At 44.5% G+C, this 25,876-nt stretch overlaps 2 protein-coding genes and 1 non-coding gene across 5 annotated transcripts; 2 read left to right on the top strand and 1 right to left on the bottom strand.

Moving 5' to 3' along the window:
* The first annotated feature begins 11,890 nt into the window (after positions 1–11,890).
* LOC123414338 lies at positions 11,891–12,043 on the top strand. Its single transcript, XR_006614331.1, has one exon. It is a non-coding gene; the product is annotated as a U4 spliceosomal RNA (small nuclear RNA).
* A 1,444-nt stretch (positions 12,044–13,487) lies between these two features.
* On the top strand, positions 13,488–19,748 carry LOC123411297. Of its 3 annotated transcripts, none has more exons than XM_045104226.1 (10): positions 13,488–13,752; positions 14,393–14,454; positions 14,574–14,723; positions 15,494–15,670; positions 16,304–16,519; positions 16,607–17,296; positions 17,375–18,288; positions 18,418–18,483; positions 18,577–18,646; positions 18,753–19,748. In XM_045104226.1, the coding sequence occupies exons 1-10, from the start codon at positions 13,488–13,490 to the stop codon at positions 19,392–19,394; spliced, it is 3,252 nt and encodes a 1,083-aa protein (XP_044960161.1). In that variant the 3' UTR covers positions 19,395–19,748. The 3 variants fall into 3 exon arrangements, with proteins under 3 accessions (XP_044960161.1, XP_044960162.1, XP_044960160.1); XM_045104227.1 differs by having other exon boundaries at positions 16,607–16,731; positions 17,221–18,288; XM_045104225.1 differs by having other exon boundaries at positions 16,607–18,288.
* Positions 19,749–19,876: 128 nt separating this feature from the next.
* Positions 19,877–22,747, bottom strand: LOC123411299 (AT-hook motif nuclear-localized protein 4-like). Its single transcript, XM_045104228.1, has 5 exons — positions 22,553–22,747; positions 22,271–22,323; positions 21,073–21,201; positions 20,607–20,768; positions 19,877–20,260 (listed from the first exon to the last, which is right to left on the bottom strand). Exons 1-5 carry the CDS (start codon positions 22,680–22,682, stop codon positions 20,126–20,128), a joined length of 609 nt encoding a protein of 202 aa, XP_044960163.1. The 5' UTR covers positions 22,683–22,747; the 3' UTR covers positions 19,877–20,125.
* Between the last annotated feature and the right edge of the window lie 3,129 nt (positions 22,748–25,876).

A 25,876-nucleotide genomic window follows, 5' to 3' on the forward strand; every position in this document is an offset into this window, starting at 1 on the left:
CGACCATAAACAAACGAATCCACTAGATGTCGAACCCCAACCTAACATCATGTATTTGTTGGAAGATTGTCCTATAAGCAACTACTTGAATTCCCACCTATGAATTCCCGAAATATCTGGTCATGCAATCTGGTACACGAATACAAGGAGTAATATTCACACAACTCCTATACTAACCCGTCACCTGTATCACATCCGTCAACATACAACCAGAATCTCGGACCTTCATCTACAACAGACCCTCGTGATCACAACGATACAAAGTATGGCAGTACTCCCGAACAATCTGCACCAGTACTAGGGACAACGGGGTTATCTCGCCACTACTAGTATTGAAGCAATTACGAACATCCTTCGTTCTGAGATACTAAGAAACCTGAATGATAACGATGTGCTCAAGAATCCCCTGGAGCTCAACTCCCGGGAAGAAAATCAAGTCAGACAGGAGGCACCAAGACAGAACTCCGTCACATCGGCATCATATAGATTCCAAAAATATCCGCGTGATCCTAAAAAAAATTTGAGTGAGAAGAGGAGTAGAATAAATTATTATGTCAAGATTCCTCACCAGAGCATAGAAGAGGAGAAAAAAGAATCCTACACTCCGATATATAACTAGACTCAAAGCAGTTTTTCACTAGACTCGACTCGGCCAAGTTCGATCAATCAAGGGGGCTCCTAGGTCGGTACTGCTCTGATACCAACTTGTCACGCCCAAGATGCGACCCTATCCTCAATTTGGCACGAAGGCCTCGTCAGGGATAGAAGCGCATCTCGTCGTGCCGCAAGAATGGATATCGTTACAAGTACATGTACTGAAAAGAAGAGATATATTTAGAATTGGCTTACACTCGCCACAAGCTACATCAGAGTCACATCAGTACATTACATAATAATCAAGAGTAAGAGCACGGTCCGACTACGGACGAAAAACAAACGAGAAAAATAAGAACGACGTCCATCCTTGCTATCCCAGGCTGCCGGCCTGGAACCCATCCTAGATCGATGAAGAAGAAGAAGAAGAAGAAGCAACTCCAAATGAACAATCAACGCGCTCGCATCGAGTGACCTTTACCTGTACCTGCAACTGGTGTTGTAGTAATCTCTGAGCCACAGGGGACTCAGCAATCTCATTTCCAAAGGTATCAAGACTAGCAAAGCTTAATGGGTGAGGCATGGTTAAGTGGTGAGGTTGCATCAGCGGCTAAGCATATATTTGGTGGCTAACTTACGAGTACAAGAAGTAAGAGGGGGATGATCTACGCATAACGGATGTGAACTACTGATGATCAAATGAATGATCCTGAACACCTACCTACGTCAGACATAACCCCACCGTGTCCTCGATCGGAGAAGGAACTCACGAAAGAGACAGTCACGGTTACGCACACAGTTGGCATATTTTAATTAAGTTAACTTCAAGTTATCTAGAACCAGTGTTAAACAAAGCTTCCACGTTGCCACATAACCGCGGGCACGGCTTTCCGAAAATATTTAACCCTGCAGGGGTGCTCCAACTAGTCCATCACAAATTACCACAAGCCGCATAGAAATCCTCAATCAGGAAGCTCGCGATCTCGTCGGATTCCCTAGTGGAAAACCTCAACTGTGAGATTACCCAAAGCATCACCGGAATCCCGATGCACAAGATATCTCGTCAAAGGTAAAACTAATCCAGCAAGGCCGCCCGACGTGTCGACGATCCCGATAGGAGTCGCGTACCTCGTTCTCACGACACGACGGATGGGTCACACTAGGAGAACCAAACCTCGGGTTGCCCCGCGGTGGCCCCGTAGTCTGCCAATTTGGACCAACACTCATGAGGAGCACTGGCCCGGGGGTGATTAAGTTTCCTCGGGTTAATTACTCCCTATGCAGTTCATAAGTTATTAGGCAAATGTAGTACCAAAGTTGGGCCTTGCCAGACCAGCCTTAATCTAAAACGAATTATCAAGGGGGTCCCCATAACAACCCCGATCGTGTTAGGAGTGCTCATTTATGAAACATAACACCGGTAGCCGAAACTGAGGGGGCAAAGGTGGAACAAAACACCAGGCTAGAAAGGCCGAGCCTTCCACCTTTTACCAAGTATGTAGGTGCATTAAATTAAATAGCATTAATAGGTTATATAACAAGGGACCCATGTTTTCACATGGAAGCAACTACACCTGCAACTAGCAACGCTAACACATGGTTAAGCAAGCAGTAACATAGCCAATCAGTGGTTTGCTAGGTCGAACAGGTTGAAGGTTATCATGGCATTGTTGAGAGGCTGATATTTAACAAGTGGTAAGCAACGAGACATAAACGATAGAAGCGATAAACTAGCATGGCAATGATAGTAATGGTATCTGGGGAAATGGTCATCTTGCCTGAGATCCCGCTTGGAAGAAGAATAATTCTGTGACGTCGGCGAACCAACGTAGTCGAACGGGTCCTCGCATTCCGACACGCTTGCGGAACTCTATCGGAACGGAGCAAACCGAAAACAACATCAACACAGATATTCACCACAGCAAAAGCAAGACATGATGCATACCCTAATATGATGCATGATCAGTTCAATGATGCAAGGGATGGCATGGCAATTCACCTCACGCAAACACTACACATTAAGTGAAGCTCGACATGCAACGGGTTGCATATCGACGAAACTCCACGTTTAATTATTTAATTCACTCCCGTTAATTTACACGGCAATATTACATTGTTGTTAACATGGCAAGGGGTGACGCGATGATCCTACGTGTCATCCTAGTCGGTTTAACTCGCGGAACATAGATCGGAGCTACGACACAAGAAACATACAACACACGGTATATATGCCATGAATGCGTCATGCATGCAAGTTCAAACATCACGGGCAAGAAGGGAAAGAAACATGTGTCGCCACGGCGAGCGAGACGGAAACGGTATCGGCAAGACGGAAACGATGCCACGACAACGTACCTATCCCGATACTCAACGAGATATCGGTGCCCCGATCTGGAAGCGTGTGCGGGAACGCTAAATAAGAATGGGGTGATCCCGTATATCGGGTTCCCATGTGTCGAGGCACAACAAAAGAAGTACACGTGCAACGGGCAACATACGGTGCATACACACGATACAACTCATACATCACAAGCATACGGTTCTCGGCCACGTCTCATCGGTATACCTTCGATCGGTGAAGGGGTACAAGATCTTCGTGGTCGTCGTGGAAGTAGTAGTACTCGGGTCTCGTCGACGGTAGTCGAACACGGTTCCGCAAAGAACTTGACGAATCCGATGTCCTTTTGAGTCGTAGTGGAAGTAGTTGTTCCCGCATCGACGCGGTGTAGTAGGAAGGTGTATTGTAGCCGATCTTGGCATATCCGTGCGTAGAGGTACTTGGCGTCAAAATGATCTCTCGGGACTTGGTGGCGACAACCAAAGCGGGGCAACACATGGTGGTCGACGAGGTAGCTGTCCAAGGCAACTACAAAGGGGCAATGGGACCAACAAGTAGCAAGGTGGGCTTCGAGGAAAGCCTGACGAATCGAGCAGCTCGCCACGGAAGCTAAGGCGAGGCTGAGGCGCGAGGGCTAGCAGCGCAACAACGACAACAAGGCATGAGCGACGATAGCTATATCACAGGAACGCAAGCAGCGGTGGGCTTGACAAGATCTGGGCCGCTGGGAATGGGTGGTTCTCATTGGAGGGGGCTGGATCCGGTGGTTGCTGGCCTTGCAGGTCAACGCGAGAGGAAGGGGGCTCGCATGGGATGACAGAGGGCGAGGGCAAGTCGGGTCGGTGGCGTTCGGTGGCCTCTGGTGGCTGGCTGGTGCGAGGCAGCAAGGCGGCCGAGGCGCACGGGGAAGACTACATGGAGGCGGGGTCATGGCACGGGAGCCGAGCAGGAGCGTGCCATGGAGAGACTCGGGCGACACGAAGCAGAGGAGGAGCTTGAGCGATGGGGGAGCATGGGGCGAGGAAGGTCCGACCCCCGGTGATGGCTCCGATGGCCGGCACGGCGACGGGGCGCAGGAGGCTGCGGCGCTGGGGCACGCGGGGAGGCGGTCTGGGCGGCGACCGGGAGGCCTCGGCACGGGACGACTCGGTCTGGGGCAAGCCGGCGGCGCGCGGGGAGAGCGGAGAGACGGCGCGGCACAGCTGCGAGGCGGCGCGGCGGCCTGCTGCTGGCGGCGGGGTGGAGCGCTGGAGGCGGCTCGCGACGAGGGGCGCCGGAGAGGGAATCGGGAGGCGAGCCCGGGAGGGGCTTCGGGCTGGAGGAGGGGGGCGGTGCAGGAGAGGACGAGAGGGAGAGATGGGATCGGTGGAACCTCCCCTGGCTCGCTAGGTTACCAAGGGGCCGGCTGGGCCGACTGGGCCTTGGCAGGTTGGCACAAGGGCTGGGCCTCTCTCCCTCTTTCATCTTGTTTTTTTTAAACCAGGAAACACACAAAGAAAAGAATTAACAAAATAAAATAAAATAAAAATACTTTTGACTCTTTAAAATCACACCCCATCTATAAGAAATAGATTGGGCATTTTTAAAAGATATAATATAAAACCTTTTGAAGAATTAAAAATTAAACCCGTTTACAAAAGAATAAAAATCAAACCCCTTTGAAGAATTAAATAAAACCTCTTTATTTAAAGAATAAAATAAAAACCCTTTAAATAAGAAAAGAAAATGAGAGGGTTTTGAAATAACACACAAGGAGGAAAAAAACCAAGGGGTTGCCCTCACATTTAATAAGATGATTTTCTTTAAAAGAAGACGAACCTTTTCAAATAGGGATTTTAAACGAAGATTTAGAAAAACCACAAAAACGAAATAAGAGGGGAGAGGAGGGGAGAGAAGGTTTTAGGTCCGCGGTGCAACAGGGTTTATAGGTGGCTCTCACGCACCCACACTCATCACTCCAACAAGACAACGCCACTCACAAGGCACTGACACCCAACAACACGGAGCAACAAGCAACACCGACAAAACACAGATGACATGATGCCATGCATGATGCGATGATGCAAACTAAATGATGATGCAACAAATAAAACTAATCACACGACGGAAACGGAAATAAAGGGGGAATCTTCTGGAACGTCGGTCTCGGGCTGTCACATCACATCTCTATATCATTGACATTTTCATATCTGCATGTTCTTCTTCCCCCTTGGCCTTATCTATCCGTTGAGCTCTTGTTCTACCGTCATTGTTGACATTCTTAGAGCTTGCTTACTCTCAATCTCTCCAATGATTCTTGCTTGTTCTTGAGGGAAAAGAGAGAGGAGATCTAGATCCACATCTCCACCAATCACTTTCTCCTCTATGTGAGGGGAACCCCTTGGATCTAGATCTTGGAGTTCATTGTGAGCTCCTTGTTCTTCCTCTCATATTTCTCCATAGCTTTCGTTGTTGTGGAGGGATTTGAGTGTGAGGGACTTGACCACTTCGTGTGTTCTTGCCATTGCATTGGTTGCTTCGGTTTGAGTTCTCCACGGTGATACGTGGAAGTGAAGTTTGAGAAGTTTATTACCTTTGGTACTTAGTACCCTAGATATTGTTCTTCGTGGATGCTTTGGCGTCCTAGAAGCTTGGTGGTGTCTCGGAGCTCAATCATTGTGGTGTGAAGCTCCGGGCAAGCGTCGGGGTCTCCAATTAGGTTGTGGAGATTGCCCCGAGCAATTTGTACGGGTACCGGTAACCGCCCCCAAGGGTTGCCACGTGTACGGGTTCGGTGACCGCCCCCAAGGTTTGCCATTTGTACGGGTTTGGTGATCGCCCTCAAGGGTCCCTTAGTGGAATCACGACATCTTGCATTGTGCGAGGGCGTGAGGAGATTACGGTGGCCTTAGTGGCATCTTGGGGAGCATTGTGCCTCCACACCGCTCCAACGGAGATTAGCATCCGCAAGGGTGTGAACTTCGGGATACATCATCGTCTCCGCGTACCTCGGTTATCTCTTACCCGAACCTTTTACTTATGCACTTTACTTTGTGATAGCCACATTGTCTCTTATCATATATCTTGCTATCACTTAGTTGTTTATCTTGCTTAGCATAAGTTGTTGGTGCACATAGGTGAGCCTAGTTGTTTGAGGTTTTGTGCTTGACATATTAAACGTTAGTTTTATTCCGCATTTGTTCAAGCCTAAACCTTAATTATTTTAAAGCGCTTATTCACCCCCCCCCTCTAGGCGACATTCACGTCCTTTTCAACAATATTCCATCACATGCATGGTCCTCATGTACCTTCTCTCCTCCTAACTAGATTACTTTGTGAAAAACATTGGATGACTCTATCCCGCATCATGCCCGCGGACCATGTCCGGACATAAAAATGAACATTTATTGTGTCCATTTGCAGGTCAGCGTTGAAGATACCTTAATGATCGAGTGGAGGCTGGAGCATTCGTGCACAATGAACATGGACAATTAGAACATGTGTCCAAATAAATTGAATTTAAATTTAAACATTTTATTGCAAAACTTTATTATGTTTGGATTGTAATTTATATTTGAATTATTGTTTCATTGGAATATTTATCTTTGAATTCTTGATGCATTGTGCTATTTATTTTTATTATTTTTGACATCAAGATTATCTACGAATATAAAGAAAAACATGCGTTCGTCTTGTTTGAGATATATGGCTCACTGCCTTGGCGTGGATTGATGTCTTCAGATACTAGAAGAGTCAGCCGCGTTTTGCTGCAGTGTTGGTGTTGTTATGATTCTTAAAAAACATAGTTTCTCCATTTTAAAATGTAAGGTGTATTAATTTTAAAAAATTCAAACATTATTAAGTTTGATCAAATTTATAGAAATATATGAAAATCCATAATACCAATTCAGTATCATTAGATTCGTCATGAAATGAATTTTCATTTTTTTTGTTTAACATTGTGGATGTCGATATTTTTGACTTTGAAATTGGTCAAAGTAGAAAGAATGACTTTTCAAAAATCCAATAGCCTTTATATTTTTGGAACTAGTAGAATATTTAGTTTGGTGGGTGAGAAATGATGTACTGTGTTTTATCCTTATTTATAACGCGGTTATTTGGTGGGCATTTCATGGTCTCACTCTGTGTTATCACTCATATTTATGTTGGAAAATTTATGCTTCGGTATTATAATATCACACAGTGGTGCTTTTTTCTCTCTAGGTGGTGGGAGGTTGCGTGGGAAGTGTATGTTGTTATAGACCAATTGTTGCTCAAGTTTTTAGAAACAGAGGTATTTTTTTTGCCTCATGCATTAAATAAGAGAGAAGGGCTTAATAGTGTTACATGTCGCCCATATGCTCCGCATGACAATTACTCGCTTATTACAATAGACCGTATTTTTTGGCACCCGCGGTGACCCAAAGATTGGCGTTGTCAATGATGGCGCGCAGAAGTGTGGGAGGTGGCGCGCTCTTGTTACGGAAGACTCTAGCGTTACGTTCGTTCTAGATACTTCAGGAGACAAGCATGTCGAGGGAGGCCAAAACACGTCAATTGGGGTTGTGCAAACCGGTCCTCTTGTCCCACCATTCAAGGACGGATCCTTCCAAATGTCAGGAGGAGGTGTTCATGTGGGTAAGGGGGAACTTGAGAATGACCGAGTTACACAGCCTCATGGTGTAACAACATTTGTAGTAGAGATGTGCACCCGTCTCGCCTTCTCGCTTGCAGAGTGGACAAAGCCCACAATTTTCGCAACCACACTTTTTCAGTCTGTCGGCGGTCCAAATCCAATCTTGGGAACTTAACTTTTGGAGGAGCCCAAGCTTTCTAGACCACCAAGTCCATTGATGAGAGCGTGAGCCCAAGGAATTGAGCCATGTACGTGGTTGCCGCCGAATAAACCCCGTCGTTAGCGTGCTTCCAAACGATGTCATTGACGGTTTGATAATCAAGGTGAATGTCATGCAGAAGCATCCACAAGATGAAGAATTGGCATATGTGGTTGGCGGTGACGACGGTGTTGCGCTTGATCTTCAGAATCCAAGCATTCCCGTTTAGGGCATCCCTAACTAATTGTTGATGATTGCTTTTAAGAATCATTGGCCCGATCAAAATCATACACCAAATCTAAAACTAAATAGCTCAATAGGATGAAAAAGCCTTAAAATTATGGAACATAATGAATTAAAATAGTTAAATGAAAGATTTTCTTGAGAAATTGTTGACCCGATCAAAATCAAATAACCTAGTTGTAAATTAAAAATCTCAATTAATAGCGAGCCCATAAAATTTTGAAAACATAATGTACAACATAAAACAATTGAATGAAAGAGATTAAAAAAATTATTGAGTCGGTCAAAATCAGATGAGACACTTTTAATTAAAGAATTTAATTGATTGTAAGGACTTAAAGACTAGGAAGCGTAGGGTATCGGTACACTTGAGGTCGTTCCGTTGATGATCAGCATTCCGTTGGAGACGTCCTGAGGGTCATCATTGCCCTGTGTGACAAGAATATTCGAACTGCCACGATTGTGGTAGTGCTACTCTATTTGTAGGCAAATTGCAAAATTTCGAGTCAAAAGCGAAACTAATTTATAAAATGAACTGTCTGTATATTTTTTTATCCAACTGACATTTTTTATGACGTTTTTGTCTTAGGCGTCGCACTACACTGTATGGCATCCGATACTACGTCGTGCGACGAAGCCGAGTGTGACGCGTAAGACAAAGACGCCACACGGTATAGTGCAGCGCCTGAATTTTCTTTAAACATGGTTTAGTTTGTGAAATACTTTTGCTCTTGGGTCAAATTTGCCCCAATCGTGTGTGTTTCGTATATTCGCTCCGGGTTCCACCAGCCTCGAAACAATTCGCACCCGCAAATGCACAGCAAGTAGAATATTCGTTCGACCCTTGATTTTTCCTAGTTAAAGAAGGGCTTTCGTCCTCAACGAAGAAAGAGAGCTGTCGTCCATGCTGGCTGGTCGCTGCACGCCACGGGGCACGGGATCCCATCCCCGTTGCCCCACGCGACCTCGTTTGGATCGTGGCAACTAGCCGCGCGACGGCGCGACGCTGGAGGGAGGAAGGGACCGATCGAGGCCGAGGCCGAGGCCGCCACGGCGGATCCACGCCGATGCACTGTCACGGCTGGATCGGCACCCCCGTGGCCGGGTCAAACTCCGACCTTTGCGTGCGTGCTACGCCAATCGGCGGCACCGCGTCGGCGACGTGGACGAGGACGACAACCCGGTTCCACGTCACGGATATGTATCTTCTGGTGCCTCGAAGAGTCCAAATCAACAGGAACGATCGCTCGTCAACTAGCGAGTCAGCGTGAACGGTGCTGCGAGCCCTGGCTGAAGCCATCCCCAGTGCAGGCAAAACGCGTAGGCAGAACAGATTTTATCCCCCTATATGCAAAGCGTTGCGTAGGCAGGAACAGATTTTATCGACTTATCATCACCACAGTCCACGGCGATACGTCCATGGAAAAAGTGGCCACCCTGTGGTGTGGTGTGGTGTGGTGATAGCTCCGTCTACGGCCTGGACCAAAATTTCTCTTGATCGATTTCAGAGGCAACGAAAATGGTTGAGATGCACAGCCCGAAATGGAATGGATGACAGAGATGGCCACACGTATGGTCTCCAACCTGCAGCCCGAACTGGACAGGAGTAGGATTACACCGCCAAAAGATACCCTATACCAAATATGGCTGAGTTGCACGAAAAAAAAATTAAAATTCAACCTCAATGCTTGACGATACGATAAAATAGATAAAAATATGTCTAAAGCTACAAAAAAATTAGTATGTGATACAAAAAGTACCAACTCAATGGTTTGCTTCATCAATGCCTCACATGACCTCATTAAGGGTGGAAGAAGGGCCAACACCTTCAAGGCGTCAAAACGAAACTTCATAAGAAAAAGGCATAAACATCAATGAAACAATATCATTGATACAATTCTAAAAACTTACCACTTTGACGATGTAAAAGCCCTCCACGAGACCTATATGATTGAACCGACATACAATATCATCATCATCGGTACTTGCAAATACATCTCGCTCAATGTAACAAACCATTTTATAATGAAGCCAATCATCATCCATTCTATTCCTCGACGTTGTCTTGATAATACTCATAGCTAAGAAAGCTCTTTCCACGGATGCGGTTGCAACGGACCCTGGGTGCTCGGGACCCAGCTCCCTCTCTGGTTGCGAAGATGCCTTTATTGCTCCTCACAAGATAGCAGTTCCAAATGTAGTAGTGCTGCCATTTGTGTTCGTTTGGTATATTCGCTCCGGGTTATGCCAACCTGTCAGAAACACTTGACACCTGCAAATGCATCGTACTCCCTCCGTTCCTAAATATAAGTCTTTCTAGAGGTTCAACTAATGAATTACATACGGATGTATATAGACATACTTTAGAGTATACATTCATTTATTTTGCTCTGTATGTAGACATCTAGTGAAATATCTTAAAAGACTTATATTTAGGTACGGAGGGAGTAGAATATTCGTTCCAACGTTGTCCCGACTAAAAAAAAAGAATGCTCCTCCTTTTATCGTTTTTTATACGTAGAAAAAAAAATATGAGAAAACCGGGTTAGCCGACGCGAGGCCCCGACCCGTTTGGATCGTGGCCGCCGCGCGCACGGAAACGCGACGAGCCGCGCCAGGCCGGGGCTGCCACGGCGGATCCACGGCGATGCATTGACTGGACTCTGATCGGTACCGGCTCAAAACTCCGACGCTCGCGTTCGCGTGTCACCCCAAATCGGCGGCACCGCGTCAACGACGAGGACGAGGACGACGACCACGCATCTTATCCGTCCGTCCGGCGTGTACCTGAGCTGGAGGTACGTCCGTGCGATATTTGGATCTGTCAACGAGATAGCGCTCGCACCCGGTTCCACATCACGTGAGCTAGCGATTTCAGCAACGAGGGTCGCTCGTCAGCTAGCGATTTCAGCGTGAATGATGCTGCGAGCACTGAAGTTATCCCCATTGCGAGCAATACGTACGTAGGCAGAACAGATTCTATCGACTTATCATCGTCACCGTAGTGCTACGTCCAAGGTGTGGTGATAGCTCCGTCTACGGCCTGGACCAAAACTTCTCCTGATCGATTTCAGAGGCAACAAAAACGATTGAGATGCACAGCCCGAAATGGAATGGATGACACGTACGCCCCTGCCTACGGCCTCCCTCCTCCAGCCCGAACTGGATAGGAATAAGAAGATAACACCGGCTCCATCAGCAGCCGGCCGGCCCTGTAGGAGGATGACATGCTGAAGCGGTTGCCGTTCGAGCTGGCCCGGCCCGCCTACGACGGCGACGCTAAAATGCCGTCGTGCTTGCGTAGTCTGCAAATTGCGACTGAATGACAATGATTAAGCTAATCCTGCCCAGATCTATCAACAAACCCTACGTAGCCCCAGTCAGTACTGAGCCATCCAACACCACCAAGTTGTTACTAATGATAAGCGATATCTGACAGAAAGTGGCCGCCGGCTGAGCGATGGCCCCGTCTGCGGCCGGGACCAAGAGTTCCTCTCACAAGAACATACTAACAAATTGTCCACTAAAAGTAAAATAAAATAAAAGCAATATAAAAAAAACTGCCCGTCCCGACCAGAATGATGCGCTCATGGATGCTACTCCAACTTGCGATTATTCTCCGAAAAAAACTCGGAGAATTTGTTAGTATGTTCTTCTGCGCTCATGGATGCTACTCCAAATCCTTTTTTTTTCTTTCTCTGAGACGAATATATACAGGCAAATGTACGGCCCACGACACCCGGCGGCCCAGGCGCGAGCGCAGAAGCGGCCCACCCTCGATTGTCTGTACGACGGTTGGCTCGCTGGTGGCGTGACTGATTAGTCCCACCTCGGTGGCGGAGGGGGATGGGAGGGGGGTGGGAGGGGTATAAGAGGGGGTGGTGGGCGGAGGGGAGAAGGCATCTTTGCGCTTGGGGCAATGACGCAGCTAGTGAGGTTATACCGAGGCGCGTCAATTGCTGGTTGAAAACTATTTCCAAACCCCCTCTTTGGCCCTCATGGGCCACTGAGAATTTCTGAAAGGGCTCCCCCTCCTTCGGGAGAGGGTAAAGCCCTACAACACTATCCCAAATTTTGCTTTCGGCCCGATGCAACTTTTGCCAACAGGATCGTTGTCCTGTGGCTGAGCCGACGTGTTTGATGTTAGCACACTGCTCTGCCCCGCGCGCCGGCGTGCACTGCAACTCTGTGGCTCCAGATACAACACTTCTACCCCGGTTACCGCGCCCTCAGATTCCTCTGGTCAATGCAGTGTACCTGAGACAGTAGAGAGCTTCCCTGTTGGGGATAAAGAACGAGGGGCAAGGAGCTGTGATACGCAGGTGTCACGAGGACGCCTGGCAAGTTATAGACGAGGCTTACGTTGAGATAGATCAGTCAGTTGATCTAGATTGTTTTCCTTAAACTTTAGGGAAAGTATTCCTTTCATCTGGCTGATCGACACGCGACGCTTGTCCCTCGCACCGCTACATCCTTCTTATCTCCTTCTCAATCAACTTCTTTCCCCAGCTCCTGCAGCATGCCATGGCCATCACCACCTCAAGCTCCCGCAACGCCACTGCTCATACGAACCAGCAGGTCGCCGCCATATGCCCACACACTCCCGTGCTCGCCACAGGTAGGGCCTCCCCTCCGCCGCCGGCCTGCTGCGTCCCCTTCGACGCGTGAGGAAGGGGAGGCCATGGATTTTCTGCAGGGGCGGAGCGTCGGGAGGCTGCGGCCACCGAGGAGAACACCTTGGGCGAGCTGGGCATGGCTGCGGCCGCGCTGCCCTGCCGCGAGTGTGGCGGGCGGGTGGGGGCCGGGGCGCGTGCTGCGGCCGGTTGGTGGGGCAGCGACGGCGTCAGATCGAAGAAGGGAGAGACGAAAAAATTCCCGCAACTTGACCTTTGTTGCAAAAAATCCTGAAACATGACCTTTGTTGTAAAAATTTCTCCCGCAAAAGTACCTATGTTGCAGAAAGACGAAGAAAATAAAAATTCTACAACAAGCAAATTGTTTCTGAAACTCGGTCGTTGTTTCAGGAATTAACAGGTCCAAAGTTTATTTCTTGCAACAAAGCGAAAGTTTCCGCAACTCAACCATCGTTTCGGGAATTATGCGTAGCAGCGTGCTTGTTTCCGCAACTGGAGCGTTGTTTCGGAATTTTGTGTGATGGACGGGAGGCGACCGAGGTGGTGATCGGACGGTGCACGCGTATGCATCGGACGGCTAAAAGGGTGATGGATGGTTACTACAAATTCACCAGTGGATGCCTAGCAGTCCCAAAAACTTTACATGGTTCTTTTTCTTTTTGCATGGAACATTACATGATCATGAAACTTCGATAATGTTTTCTGTCTACGTATATACTCTTGAGCGACCAGTCCTGATATACGTATGCTCAGAAAGACGCTTCCCCTGTTGCGTTGGCGTAATACCAGGTACTGTGCATACGCATCCAACAGCCCCAAAACGTTCTTCCCTTTCGCGCCTCCTCCCGCACCGCACCAACCTCCATGCCGCCGTCGTCGGTGGCGCGGCAGGTGGCGGAGATTGCGGCGGAGCCCGACCGCGCCGCCGCGTACGCGCGCCTCCTCCACCTGCAGCGCGCGTGCGCCGACGACCCCTCCGCCGCGGCCGACCTCGCCGCGGCCTCCCCCTCCGCCCTGCTCCCGCTCCTCCTCCGCGACGCCGCCCAAGATGACGAGGCCGTCGCCGCCTCCGCCCTCAAGTGCCTCGGCTTCGCGCTCTACCACCCCGTCCTCGTCTCCACCGTCTCAGGTAGTAGCACCTCCTATTGGTAGCCCCCATCTCGTTAATTTAAATGTGCGGTTTATGTCTGTACCGAGTTAGGCCCAGACCCCAGTGAAGAAATCTTGGTGGAATGTGGGGTGACGGTGACCAGCATGTTCTTCGCACAATCTGGATTCTGGCAGTCCATGCCTTGCACGGCTGTAGGTTTACCTTCCAGTCTTCCACCGATACTACATGATTAATAAGCCGTTGTCTCAAATCCATTTTCCTATCATCTACTAGCAGTTTCATCCTCACACACTGGCCTTTCAATGAGAGCTGGTAGTTTGCATTTCCTTATGAAAACGTAGAAAATTTTCATTTCATGCCAGGTACCCTGAGTACACATGCTAGAAGTTGGGGCTGATAAATTTTTGTTTTGACAGTTCATGATTTTCTACAATTAAAGAGCCTCTCCATTTTGATATTTTAAATCACTATCCATTGCCATTTCTTGTTTTTTGATTACCCCCTGAGCCGATTAAATGTGATCAGTTGCCCAGACATGCCCTTGAATCATGAAGTCACTTTGCATACAGGAGGGCGCCGAGCCTTTCATCTAAAAAGTCGTCAAACTACCTGTTGGTTTGAAGGAGCAGTTATACTATTTTTTTTTCTTACCCTGCAGGACAGTTGGCTCAATTGGTATTGGCTACTTTGGTTCGGCTGATCATGACCACCAAGATGAAGGTTTGTGCTGCCCACCATTTTTTGTTTTCAGGTTCTTCTTTTGTTCAGTTTTACGGTGGATAATGTGTGTGCTCGTTCAGTAATTGAGTTCCCATTTCTTCTCTTATTTCTTATTACAGGCTATTTGTAATCTTGCAGTCTGGTGCATTTCTGTTCAACAATTGGAGGCTTCGGTGGTAGAGGATGGAGTAACTCTCTTGCTCAATGCTATTGTTTATGCCCTTGACAATCCATTTGGTTCTTTGTCTACAACATTTGAGGCTGTTCAGGTTATCTTCCCACTTAAACTGCGTTCTATTGCATTACCTCTCTTTTCTTTGGTGAACTAAGTAATTAATCTCTTAGTATGCCTATCTCTGGTTTGTTGAAAAGACTAATGAATCTCATACTAGTATGTTTCTTATAGCAATAAAACAGTTCATGCGAATGATTTCTTTGCAACATAATGATTTCCTATAACATAGTTGGCATCTTTTTATAATATAGTTCGTATCTTTTTACGATTGCTGTAACTGATAGGGGCTTACCTCCAGCCCTGCAAGACATCTGTGTAACCTTTTCCAGACAGCCTCAAGTGTCAAGACTGCTGTATTAAGATTTTTTTTTCTTGTGAAAACAGTTTAAGTTACTAATTAATATATGCCTACACTCTCACTAATGAAATTTGAGCGAATGTGTTTACTTCTCATCATCACTTATAATTGCAATGGCAACACTCTTGCTTGAGAAGTATGTTAATTTACTAAACTATCTCGGTAATTCTTAGAGTTCACTACCCTTATATTTCACGTCTTCATCAGGGAGGAAAAACAAATTGTTCATAGATGATGTCATCATATTTTTCCATGCCTCATTAGTTTATTTTATGTTGCCGCACCAGCTAGAAAATCATCCAAGTTGGAGGGTTTTACCTATTAGGATGAGCACTTTTGGCACAAATGTGAAGCACACACTTGATTCTTGTTCCTTTTTTGTGGTTTAATGTTTTACCTGCTAGTAATACTTGAACTAAGGCCGTCTTTGAAAACTCTTTTTCAAGGCTACCATGAAACTTGCTAGTCAATATCCAAAAGGAATGAGGGACCAATCAAGCATATGGGTTCCCCCAATATGCCGAAGACTCTTAAGTGCTGACAAGCCGGAAAGGGATATGTCTGAAAGATGCCTCATTAAGGTTTCATCAGTTATTTTACCTCCTCAATCTCCTCTTTCTAAGGTAATTGAATAATGACTCCTATAATTATTTGGAAATAAATGTTTCTAACTGGTGAAATTAGTTTCCTCATTGCAAACTATAGTACCCAGATTTTGTCTGTATAACTGTGAGCCAGATATCACAGACTTAATTGCCACTAAGCACTTGGCTGTTAACTGTTGAAAATGTTTTGGATCAAGTCTGTTACTGAATACAAATATGCTCTGGGAGCTTCATAGGAAAACAAAAGTCAACATTTGCTTATCTGTGTAGCACTGAAATGGCCTGCAGTTTTATTTGGTTTGATATTATTACAAAAATCATTTAAAAAGGCAGACTGGAAGTTACAACAGATTAACCTAGGCCAGTTTATATCTGCACAGTACAATAATGCTTCTCAGTTACATTAATGTTTATGCTATATTTGAAATGTAGTACCTTCACATCGTTTTGTGATTCCGAAATGTTTATCGTTAAATGATTTAGTCATCTCCTGCTACTTTCCCTGTTGCAATGATTCTTGTGTTATTACAACAGTTATTTACCAACCTCTTATTGTACCGTTTTACTTGATACTGTAATCTAAAATTCGAATTTCAAATCCTTTATGTATTAACAGTTCACTTGAATTTTACTTTTGTGCTTGCTGTGCAGGAAGTAGCTTTGGACCTTGAGCAAAAACTACTCCCTTCTATGCTTGATATGCTCAATGACCCTTCAAAGAAAATTCAAGCAGTGAAATCATGGGGATGGTTCATATCCTTACTTGGCGCAAGTGCAGCGAGTACTAGGCCTTTACTTAACAAAATGCTTAAGGTCCCTGAGCAGTTATTTACTGATCCTGATCCTCAAGTTCAGATAACCACAATGGTGAGTTCAACTATTTCCTCAAGTACAGTTGTTTTCTTTTAAGAAAAATATATTCCAATATAATATGATGATAATTTAGAATTGTAGGTTACCTGGAGAAATTTGGTGGATGCATTTTTTGGGCCACAGGCTTTAGAAAATATGGATCAAGGGACAGTGATGTCTCCTATTGAACCCAGAGCACATGCTACTGCTCAGATGAAAAAGATAAGGTTAATAATGATGCCTTTATGTGGAGTTCTGTCAAGAAGTCATAATATTGCTTTAAGTTCCTCCTGCTTGAGCACATGGCGTTACCTTCTATATAAACTTGGTGATTTGATTAACCATTTATCCATTCTAGAGGCTGCTTTTGGGCCTGTACTCAAGATAATTTTCTCCACTGGACTTGATAATCAGAACAAGCCACTGTGGTCATTTTGCATCAATCTGTTTCATGACTTTATTTCAGTAAGAGTTAGGCATTTGATCTCACCCGAAGATAATGTGTGTGTTCCACCGAATCAGAACTTGCTAGCCCAAACTTGCACGCATCTCAAGGTCTTGTTTGATGGACATCAAATCAAATGGTTACCATGGGATGTTACCAGCTTTGATTTTCAGTTGGAAATCCTTGGCTCAATTGTGAATCCAGAACTACTTCATAACATGACTGCTGACATGACCGTAACTCTTATGGACTCCACAACACAAACTTTCAGGTTGCTTCTACAGGGAGTTTGCGTTCAGTGTAGCCCAAAATTTGCTGATGACAATGTCGTGATATGCATTACTAAGGTATGTAAGTTTGTAAAGAAGGTGTTTCTGGATATGGTAGGAAAGCAAAAGAGTAACAGTTCCGCAGTGTTGGTACAGTTTTGTCTTCAGTTTGTGAAGTCTACTGTAGAGGAACTGGATAATTCTGTGTTGGCTTCTGGAAAGTACGAGTTATGCTTAGACATCGAACATATAAAGGAGATTGAATTTGCAGAATGCAGTCTGAACTTATCTCATCCAAGAATCAGGCCACTTGCTTACATGGAGTTGGTTTCTCCAGCAGTTTACTTGACTGCACTATCTCTGTCAATCGTAGCTCAGTTTACTGGAGATTTGTCATCTGAAGATGCCGAGCAATTGGCTTCAATTATCTGTCCATCTGATCTACTGGAGAACTTTCATGCTGCAGTTGCTTTTTTGTATATGCAGATCATGCCTCCAGTAGATAGTCGGCTAAGAATGAAATGGTTGGTGGTATGGAGCAAAATGTCGAAGCGCTTGAATGAGCAAATGATCTCCTACTTGAGGGTTAGTTGTGGTGCAAGTGCCCATGATATACTGTGTCAGTTCTTCTGTTACCCATTTTTCGCTTTCGTATCCCCTGGGAGGATATCTACTCATTGGAATGCTGAAAGTAGTAACGAGGGTTACCTTAACGTGACCCAAGACTTGGAGCTGGAACTGGTTATTGAGGTTTATCGATCCTTTTGTACAAACTCCAGTTATTGTTCAGAGCCTGCTTACATGGTTTTCCTAGAGCACTTTTTCAAATATTTGACCCACAGAGTTGATGAAAACATGTCCTCAATCCAAGCCAATCTCAAGTATTGCTTAGACAAGAAGTATAAAAACATTACTATCCTATCTGTTCTTGGAAGCATAGTTATTGGACTACTAGAGAATGCCCAAATTTTTAACTATGCTAACAAAGAGAGAGAAGTAACGACAAATGAGGAGCCTGCTGGATGCAGAGGACCTAACCTTCTGTTGAGTTGCTTGAAGCTTGGTAACAGGTGTGTTGAATTTCATTGCTAGATGAAACACATCTAGTTTATCCTGCCTACCTTAAGAAGATACCAAACATGTCCAATGTTTTGAAGATATTTCAGTAATCCCTAATCATTTTTTTTATATATATGCAGGTTTATGAAGATATCAGGTATTGCTTTCAAAGAAAATCCAGCTGCACAACACCAAGTGACAAGCAGGCAAGTAGCCAGATTCACAATATTGCAGATTATTTCAGTAGCAGCAAGCTGCAGTTTGTTCTATTTACATCTCTGCCTTCTGTTATGCTTCAGGTATTTCTCATCTTTATCTGATTTTGTTGGACATCTTACATCGACGGAAGACATTCTTCTACTCTTTGAGGTTTGTGCCAAGGGCATCAACTTCATACGTGTTAAACCATTAATACAAGCATATATACTTTGTGTGAAATGCCAACTGCGTGATAAACATCACATCATTGGTGCAGATAATTGGGGATCAATTTACTGAATGGCTCGCCTTATCTAGCACTTCGTACTTCATAATACGTCAAGGAGACACCATTGATCAGCTTGAGAAACTCTGGCTCAACGCAGTCACGTGCCTGACGACGAGTCGGCTCATCAGGGACTGCTCCTTCCTTGAGAAGCATCATCTGCTTCTCCAAGCGGCGGTTAATCACCCACACGGCCCCATCTCAGCTGCAACCACAGCAATCCGGAGATCGCCAGGATCCAACAACGCAGGCCTGCGGCACGCTGGATGTCGGTCAGTTTCCAAGGCAGATGGGCCGTCTCTAGACAGGCCAGGGAAGGATCCTAACTGCGCCAATGACGCCGAGAGGGCCTTCGCCCTCGAAGAACTCAACATCTCGAGGATGTCTGGGGCGCCAATATTGTCGGGTAGAGGAACCGACGCGACAAACACGACTGACCGCTCCCAGAGGAACCGTGAGTCGCTCAGGGTCTCTGCCGGTTTGGGGAGGAAGAGGCTGAAGATTATGAGATATTCAGGCAAGGGGAAGGGGCTTGGCAAAGCTAGCGATGTCACCTTCTCGCCGGGCTGGGCGGAAGGTGAGGTTTGCAGGAAACCAGAACTGATATTGGAAATGCTCAAGAGGAAGAGATAGTAGCTTCAACTCAGCCGCCATGTATGTATGCCATGGTTGTGTACTTGTATGTGAAGTCTGCGCCTGACCTCCATTAGGAAAATAGTGTATGCCTAACAAGAAGTGATGCCGGCATCAACACCAGTCAAGGTCGAAACATCATGTTCAGGTGTCGATTCAAATTCAGCATCAGCTTCCAGTGACTTCACACTTTTGACATCCTTGACTTTTAGTTATTGTTGAGTTTTTTCTTCTTCTCGTAGCTCCCTGAGTGAAATTGATTTGAAACAGAAATTTCACATGTTTGCAGAACATCAAACTGTCCAACATATTGTTTTTTTCTTCTTCAGAATTTCTGAAAGATTGTTTCCACCAGATAGTTTCTCTTGACTTGGGAGTAGTTATCTAGTTGCTACTTGCAATTCATACTGAAAAAGCTAAGCATTTAGAGCTAGGAGTCATCTAAGCATTTCACAATTGGTACTAATCAGATGTGTGCAATATGACAATGAAACATCTCATGACTGTATTATAGCAAATCATCATCCAATTACAAAAGCATATAACTTGACCACACCCAGGGGCCATCCACCATCCAATTTAGACCGAAAAGTTCAACAGGTAGGAGTGAAAGGCAAAGCATTTGGAAACAATAGAAACTGAGCGTCTGGAGCTAGGGAGCGAAAAGCTAAGAATTTAAGCTGTCTCGCATTTGGAAGTAAAAAGCTGGTGTTGGATGTGTGAGGGGCGCTCTAGTTTGATGGGCTTCCTGGATCACTAGAGGATCCATTCGAAGAATCACTCGGTTCAGTAGCACCTGGAGTTCCACTGGCCACATCCTGTTTGTTCTCCTCTTCTTCATCAGTTGCAAACCTTCCAATGACCACCTGCGCATCAGTACAGCAAAATGCAAATCCGTTAAGCGAAAGCATGAGGTTCTCGATTGCAAATTCGCAATACATGTGTGTTTTCGTGAAACGACGCTATTTCCCAAACAAGCTATATACCATAAAAAGAAGCACACCATGATTTTCAGTAGGAAAATCAATACGTATACAATGTAAATCATTTGGCAGCAGACATTTTGTTTTCGAAACGTAGGAAGCACATATGGACTTAATAAATACTTAAACAAACAGAGCAAGATACAATGGAAGCTATTGGTGTATATGGAACACATGTCTTGGTGCTTTGGTAAACAGACAGAGCAAGATACAAGTGAAAGACGGTAACCTGAACAGGTGATGCTGCAATCAGAGGTCCTGCTAACCCACCACCGAAGATGCGGCCATCAGCACCGACGAGCGAAATAGCGAACACACCTTTTCCAGAGCTCATTCCATTAGCTTTTGACGGCAGATATGAGCCGGACAAAGAGACGATGTCGAAAAAACCCTGCATATTACATGCGAAGGATCAGATATTGTGTAGAGTTGGTAACAAATCTGGAGGCCAAACAACAAGATTTCATTTCTCGAAGAGTAGAACTACAAAACGTTATGTTTGCCTTGCGATACTTGTTATCTATGCTGGTAAAGGAAGCAACTGGAAAATCTCTCTAACTACTACTCTACCTCACATTTCATTCTGCTTTTATAATTCTCTTAATTTGGTTGGAGCTGAAGTATAATTTCTAAAACATACCATAAAAAAATGGGTTTCTAGCGTACAGATCCCAAGCTAAAACAATAGAGCAAACCTCATGAATAACTGTTTCATGCGGAGAAGCTGGTTGATGCAGTGTCACATTGCATACGGTGCCATCGGCAGACATGATAAAAACTGCCCAACCATTCCCGCCATACGACATGACTTCCATTGCTACATCCTGAAACCATGGGTTTCTTGTTAGAATTTTACACTGATACATGCATAAGGTGGGGTGGAATAGGAAACTTATGCAAATGATGCAAAGGACAATAAACTACGGGAAAAGAAAGGGCCACCACCAAGCTCTCTTCAACATATTGCAGGGTGGTTATATACATAACCGGTTGAAAAAATGTGCTGAATAATAAATCAAGAAAGAGCCAAATGCTATCTCCAAATTTTACACTCAATAAGCATTGCTATCCCAATAATTTTTGTTCGTTTCTGGTCCAAATCTGATACAGATCTAATAAAATTCGCATCCGGTAATTATCCGTTCGGCTCCGGATACAAAAAACAAACATGGTAAAGAATGTGGGCATAACATTATCCGATCTGATCGGTAGTCCATCTCTGAGCCCGGTGAACAGTAGGGCGGTTTGGACTACAAAAAATGTTTTAAATTTTTTTTTATGGTGCAAGATGCTTCTATATGTGAACTTCCTGTAAAGTTTTATGAAGTTTGGACATTCGAGGAGCTCGCGGCAAAAAAGACAAAATCAGGCATGAATAGTACGATTTACAAAAGTTTCTCACACATCTGAAATTTGTCTTTTTTACCGTGAGCTCCTCGAATGTTCAAACTTCACAATTTTTTACAGAGAGTTCACATATAAGAGCATCTTGCACCACTTGATTTTTTAAAAATATTTTTTGTACCCCAAACCGCCATACTGTTCACGCCCGGGTTCATCTGAGCCCGGGAGCCAAAACGCCGCGTCCCGATCTGATCCATTACATCCCAACTTCTCAGAGCCAAAATGGCCCTCCCGCTATAAAATATATATCAAGTGCAAGTCATTTGAACATATATATGTACAACACACATAGCATTAACCGTTAAACAGAGGCAACTTCACTCATTTAAAAAAATATTTAGCATTAAATGCATCCACAAAACAAATTTATTTTTCTTAAAGGAACCGCTCCAATTAGCTATTCCTATATCCAGTATACATATACCACGACAAAATATTAACAGAGCACTGCAATGTCTCTAGGAGCATTATAAGAGTAGGGAAATTTACCTCTCCACCTTTGACTGTGATGATCTGAGGAACTATTTCAGTCGCACGTGGCTCTGCCAGATAAAAGTTCCATTTCAAATTCGATTTTACTGGGAAATATACTGTAATGTTGGCGAACTGATGATAGCACTCATTTGCATGCGCCTATAAACTCTATATCATCCGAGATAAATAAACATCCTACGAATATAATTTCCAAAGCTTCAGAAATACACCAGATGGTTCAGAGCTCGTGCTAGTCGTGGGACAGGACGAACGCGTTGTAGGAGTAGGACGAGCTACCTTCATCAGCATCAGCCATGCGGGCGCCGACGATGGGCTGTGGCTGTGGATGAAGAAGTGGACTCTTGTGCATTTCCGCGGCGCCATAGGTCGCCTTGCCCGCATCCGCCGAGATGGCTCCTCCTTCCATGGCCTCAGGGCTCACATCCACAACAAACACACGTACACAAACAAAAGAAAACCACACTTGTTTTTTTCGACTCGATACCGAAAAAATGCACAAACCCAGAGCTTTTTATAGGGCAGTGGGTGGGATGCGATTTTGACGTGGGTATTGTTTGGGTGCCTTTCAATTCATTAATTACTTGTTTCTTTTCAGTCCTCAAAGGAAGTTTTTTTTTTTGGAAATTTCTTGATTGGTCACCATGAACGTGTTCGGAACTTCAGATGACGAGCTTGGTTATTTTCTTCCTATTTTTCGGATTTTCAAACGAATACATGGCAGAGCTATAAATGAGAAATCTATGGCAAAACAGTAAATGTAACTCCAAAGATGGCACAACAGTAAGTAAAATCCCAAAGATGGAAAACGATAAATGAAAATCCAGAGATGGCACCCATCTTTGGATTTTCATTTATTGTTTGCCATATTTAGATTTTCATTTATTACTTGCTAACTTTGGATTCTGATTTATTGCTATGCCAAATTTTGAATTTCATTTATGTTGTGCCATCTTTGAACTTTTCTTTTATTATTATGCCAGATTTGGATTTTCATTTATTATTATGCCATTTTTGGATTTTTAGTTATTGTGATGGTCTTTGGATTTTTATGGGTATTCCTCCGCTCGACTCCACCAATTGCTATCTATTCAAGTGGGCCATGTTTGGATGTACAATGTGTGAATGATACATAAGAGGGGTGTGGTTCAAGCCAACTTTATACATGAGATGGTTTAGGTTTTGAATGATCGGAATTTTTCGTAGTAATGGTGCATCTTCATTATGAACAAACAAGTGGAACAAGTCCACATAAAAAACCAAAGACCGTTATAGACCAAGAGAAAGTATGTGAATTGGATATTTTTTCCAGGAAAGACCCCACAAAATAGAAAAATAGTATTAGGTGCTTTAGGGGTCGTTGCACAGACCATAACCGTCGGCTGCCACCAACCTTAAACAACATTGAGGTGCTCATTGGAAGGAAATCCAAGCCTCCACTACCAAAACTAAGCAAGTGCCATCGCTATAGAGATGATTTGTGAGTGGAAGAACACACATGTTGCAAGTAGTGAGGCACATTGGTTGTGGAACAATCCTACATTGACTTGGGCTCAGATTTGTCTATATATCGCCCCAATGATATTCTGGAAGAACGGTAGATCCGCCAGCTTTGAACCACCACCGCTCCAAAGCCACCGTTGATTTCGTCTCGATTTCTTGCCTCGGAGAGGGCAACAACTTCCATCAATAAACTGGAAAACAAATCCCGCTTCATGATTAGACGATGACTCCATGAGGCCACCAAATATTTGAAGTCACCATGACAAGGAAGAACCGGGGCAAGATTATTAAACACTAGAGAGGCATGTTTCCTCCCCCCATCGTGGGAGCGGTGGATGCACGAGAGTGGGGGGGGGGGGGACTCAGAATTTCGACAGAATTTTCTAGATAGAAGGGGAGAGAGGGAAACAAAGGCCCCAAAACATAAGAATTGGATCGAGTAGGTGTTCTAATGATAGGAAAAAACTACTCCATTGACCTATTTCCCTTACTTCATCATTGCCTTTACACTTCGCTACATCCATGAGAGGTCGTTGCAATATTCCACAATACGATCGAAGAGATGCAAAAAAGAGTAAGGATCTCACCAAGTCTATAGTTGCCGAAGAGATTGGAGGCGATACCCTCCGTTAATTCCATAATATGATCATCGTTGAGCTAATCCGCCTGATATTAGCCATCTTGGAATCAAATATCTAATTGTTAACGAGTCGATCCACCATGTGCTTGCTCGCCTTGAACTCAACAATTTGATTGCATAGACGATTTGTTATGTGATTGTCCATCTTGTGCTCGCAACCATTGTGGTGGGTGGATCTACGTTGTACTCACATAATTAAACTACGAGAGTGGATTCTTTGAAGTTGCAAGGAAGAAGTGACTACACCGGAACTTAGATAAGGATGGAGGTGGTTTTGGAGTCGTGATTGAAAGTAGAGAACGTGAAGTTTTTGGCGAGGCATTAGGGGCGGCGACGAGGTGCGGGGGAGGGGTGGGGGAAGTGTTGAGGGAACATTGAGGGTTGAGGGGAGCGGTTCGTCTTTTCTAATACTTGGTATGCGGTGGCCCCACCTAGAAGAGGACGATGAAGAATTACGTGTCGGCTACATTGTTGAGAAAACAATATGACATGGCAGTAAGGTGGAATCTGACATTTCTTTCGACTTTTTGACAGGTAGTCTGGTCCGACTTGCGTCATATGCATAATAAGCTTTACTACCCTAGGGAACATGTGAGCCCACCATTAGAAGAGGAAGATCATGGTGGGGATTGCAGACTAGGAGGGGGAGTACAATACAATAATTGCGGAGTGGGCAATCTAGTGACACCACTTCACACTATTTTTCTTTGGATGGGAATTGTTGGAGTGTTATATGTTGTTAGGATAGATGTGATATGGTTAGCTTTTCATTTCATAGGAACCAAGAGTTTACCATTTCGAATGGAACAATCAAACTTTTTTGGGAGACTGTAGAATTTACCTATTAAACTCATTTGGGAGTTAAATCAAACATGTAGAGTTGTTATAAGTTTTTGAGCAAATGTAACGTCCCAAAAATTTCCAAATTTTGGAATGTTAAGAATATTTAATAAGTAAAAAAATTCTAGGTTTTAGAACTTTTTAGAGAATTTTTGAAACTTTCTAAGGAGTAGGTGAACATGGATCTCTTATATATATCCTTGATGAGAGGTTTACAACCTTGGTTTTGAGCCACTAAAAGAATCTCCAAATGAGAGGGAATACAATGACTTTACCAAAAGCAAATGAAATTATGTGGTTGGGCTTATTCGATTTTCTTTTGAGCCATTTGAATATTTGCCAACTCTATATATTTGACTTCTCCAATTCATGAATTTGAAATATTTCAAAATAATTAGTATTTCATTTGCAGCTAAGTCGTTCCACACTGGTAGCGCTCCCTGGGGCGAATGCTGCTAGTGTATTACACAATAGCAGCACATACTTCTTTCAAACGCCACGAGTATTGGTTATGATTAGCAGCGTTTATTTATGTTGTACGTATGCCACAAATATATGCTTTCTCTAGTCTATGTACGCCGATAATGCTTTGCTAAGGGAAAAAGTAATTTTCCACGAAA

Source organism: Hordeum vulgare, chromosome 7H (genome assembly GCF_904849725.1).
Source record: "Hordeum vulgare subsp. vulgare chromosome 7H, MorexV3_pseudomolecules_assembly, whole genome shotgun sequence".
NCBI classification, from domain to species: Eukaryota; Viridiplantae; Streptophyta; class Magnoliopsida; order Poales; family Poaceae; genus Hordeum; species Hordeum vulgare.

Coding starts and splice junctions, on each gene's coding strand:
- LOC123411297 (XM_045104225.1), top strand. CDS start 13,488: ATGCCGCCGTCGTCGGTGGCGCGGCAGGTGGCGGAGATTGCGGCGGAG. Junction 16,520..16,606: donor AAGTTCAGATAACCACAATG/GTGAGTTCAACT, acceptor TTAGAATTGTAG/GTTACCTGGAGAAATTTGGT. Junction 18,484..18,576: donor CAACACCAAGTGACAAGCAG/GCAAGTAGCCAG, acceptor GTTATGCTTCAG/GTATTTCTCATCTTTATCTG.
- LOC123411299 (XM_045104228.1), bottom strand. CDS start 22,682: ATGGAAGGAGGAGCCATCTCGGCGGATGCGGGCAAGGCGACCTATGGC. Junction 22,324..22,552: donor CATGGCTGATGCTGATGAAG/GTAGCTCGTCCT, acceptor TTTATCTGGCAG/AGCCACGTGCGACTGAAATA. Junction 20,261..20,606: donor TTGCAGCATCACCTGTTCAG/GTTACCGTCTTT, acceptor ACTGATGCGCAG/GTGGTCATTGGAAGGTTTGC.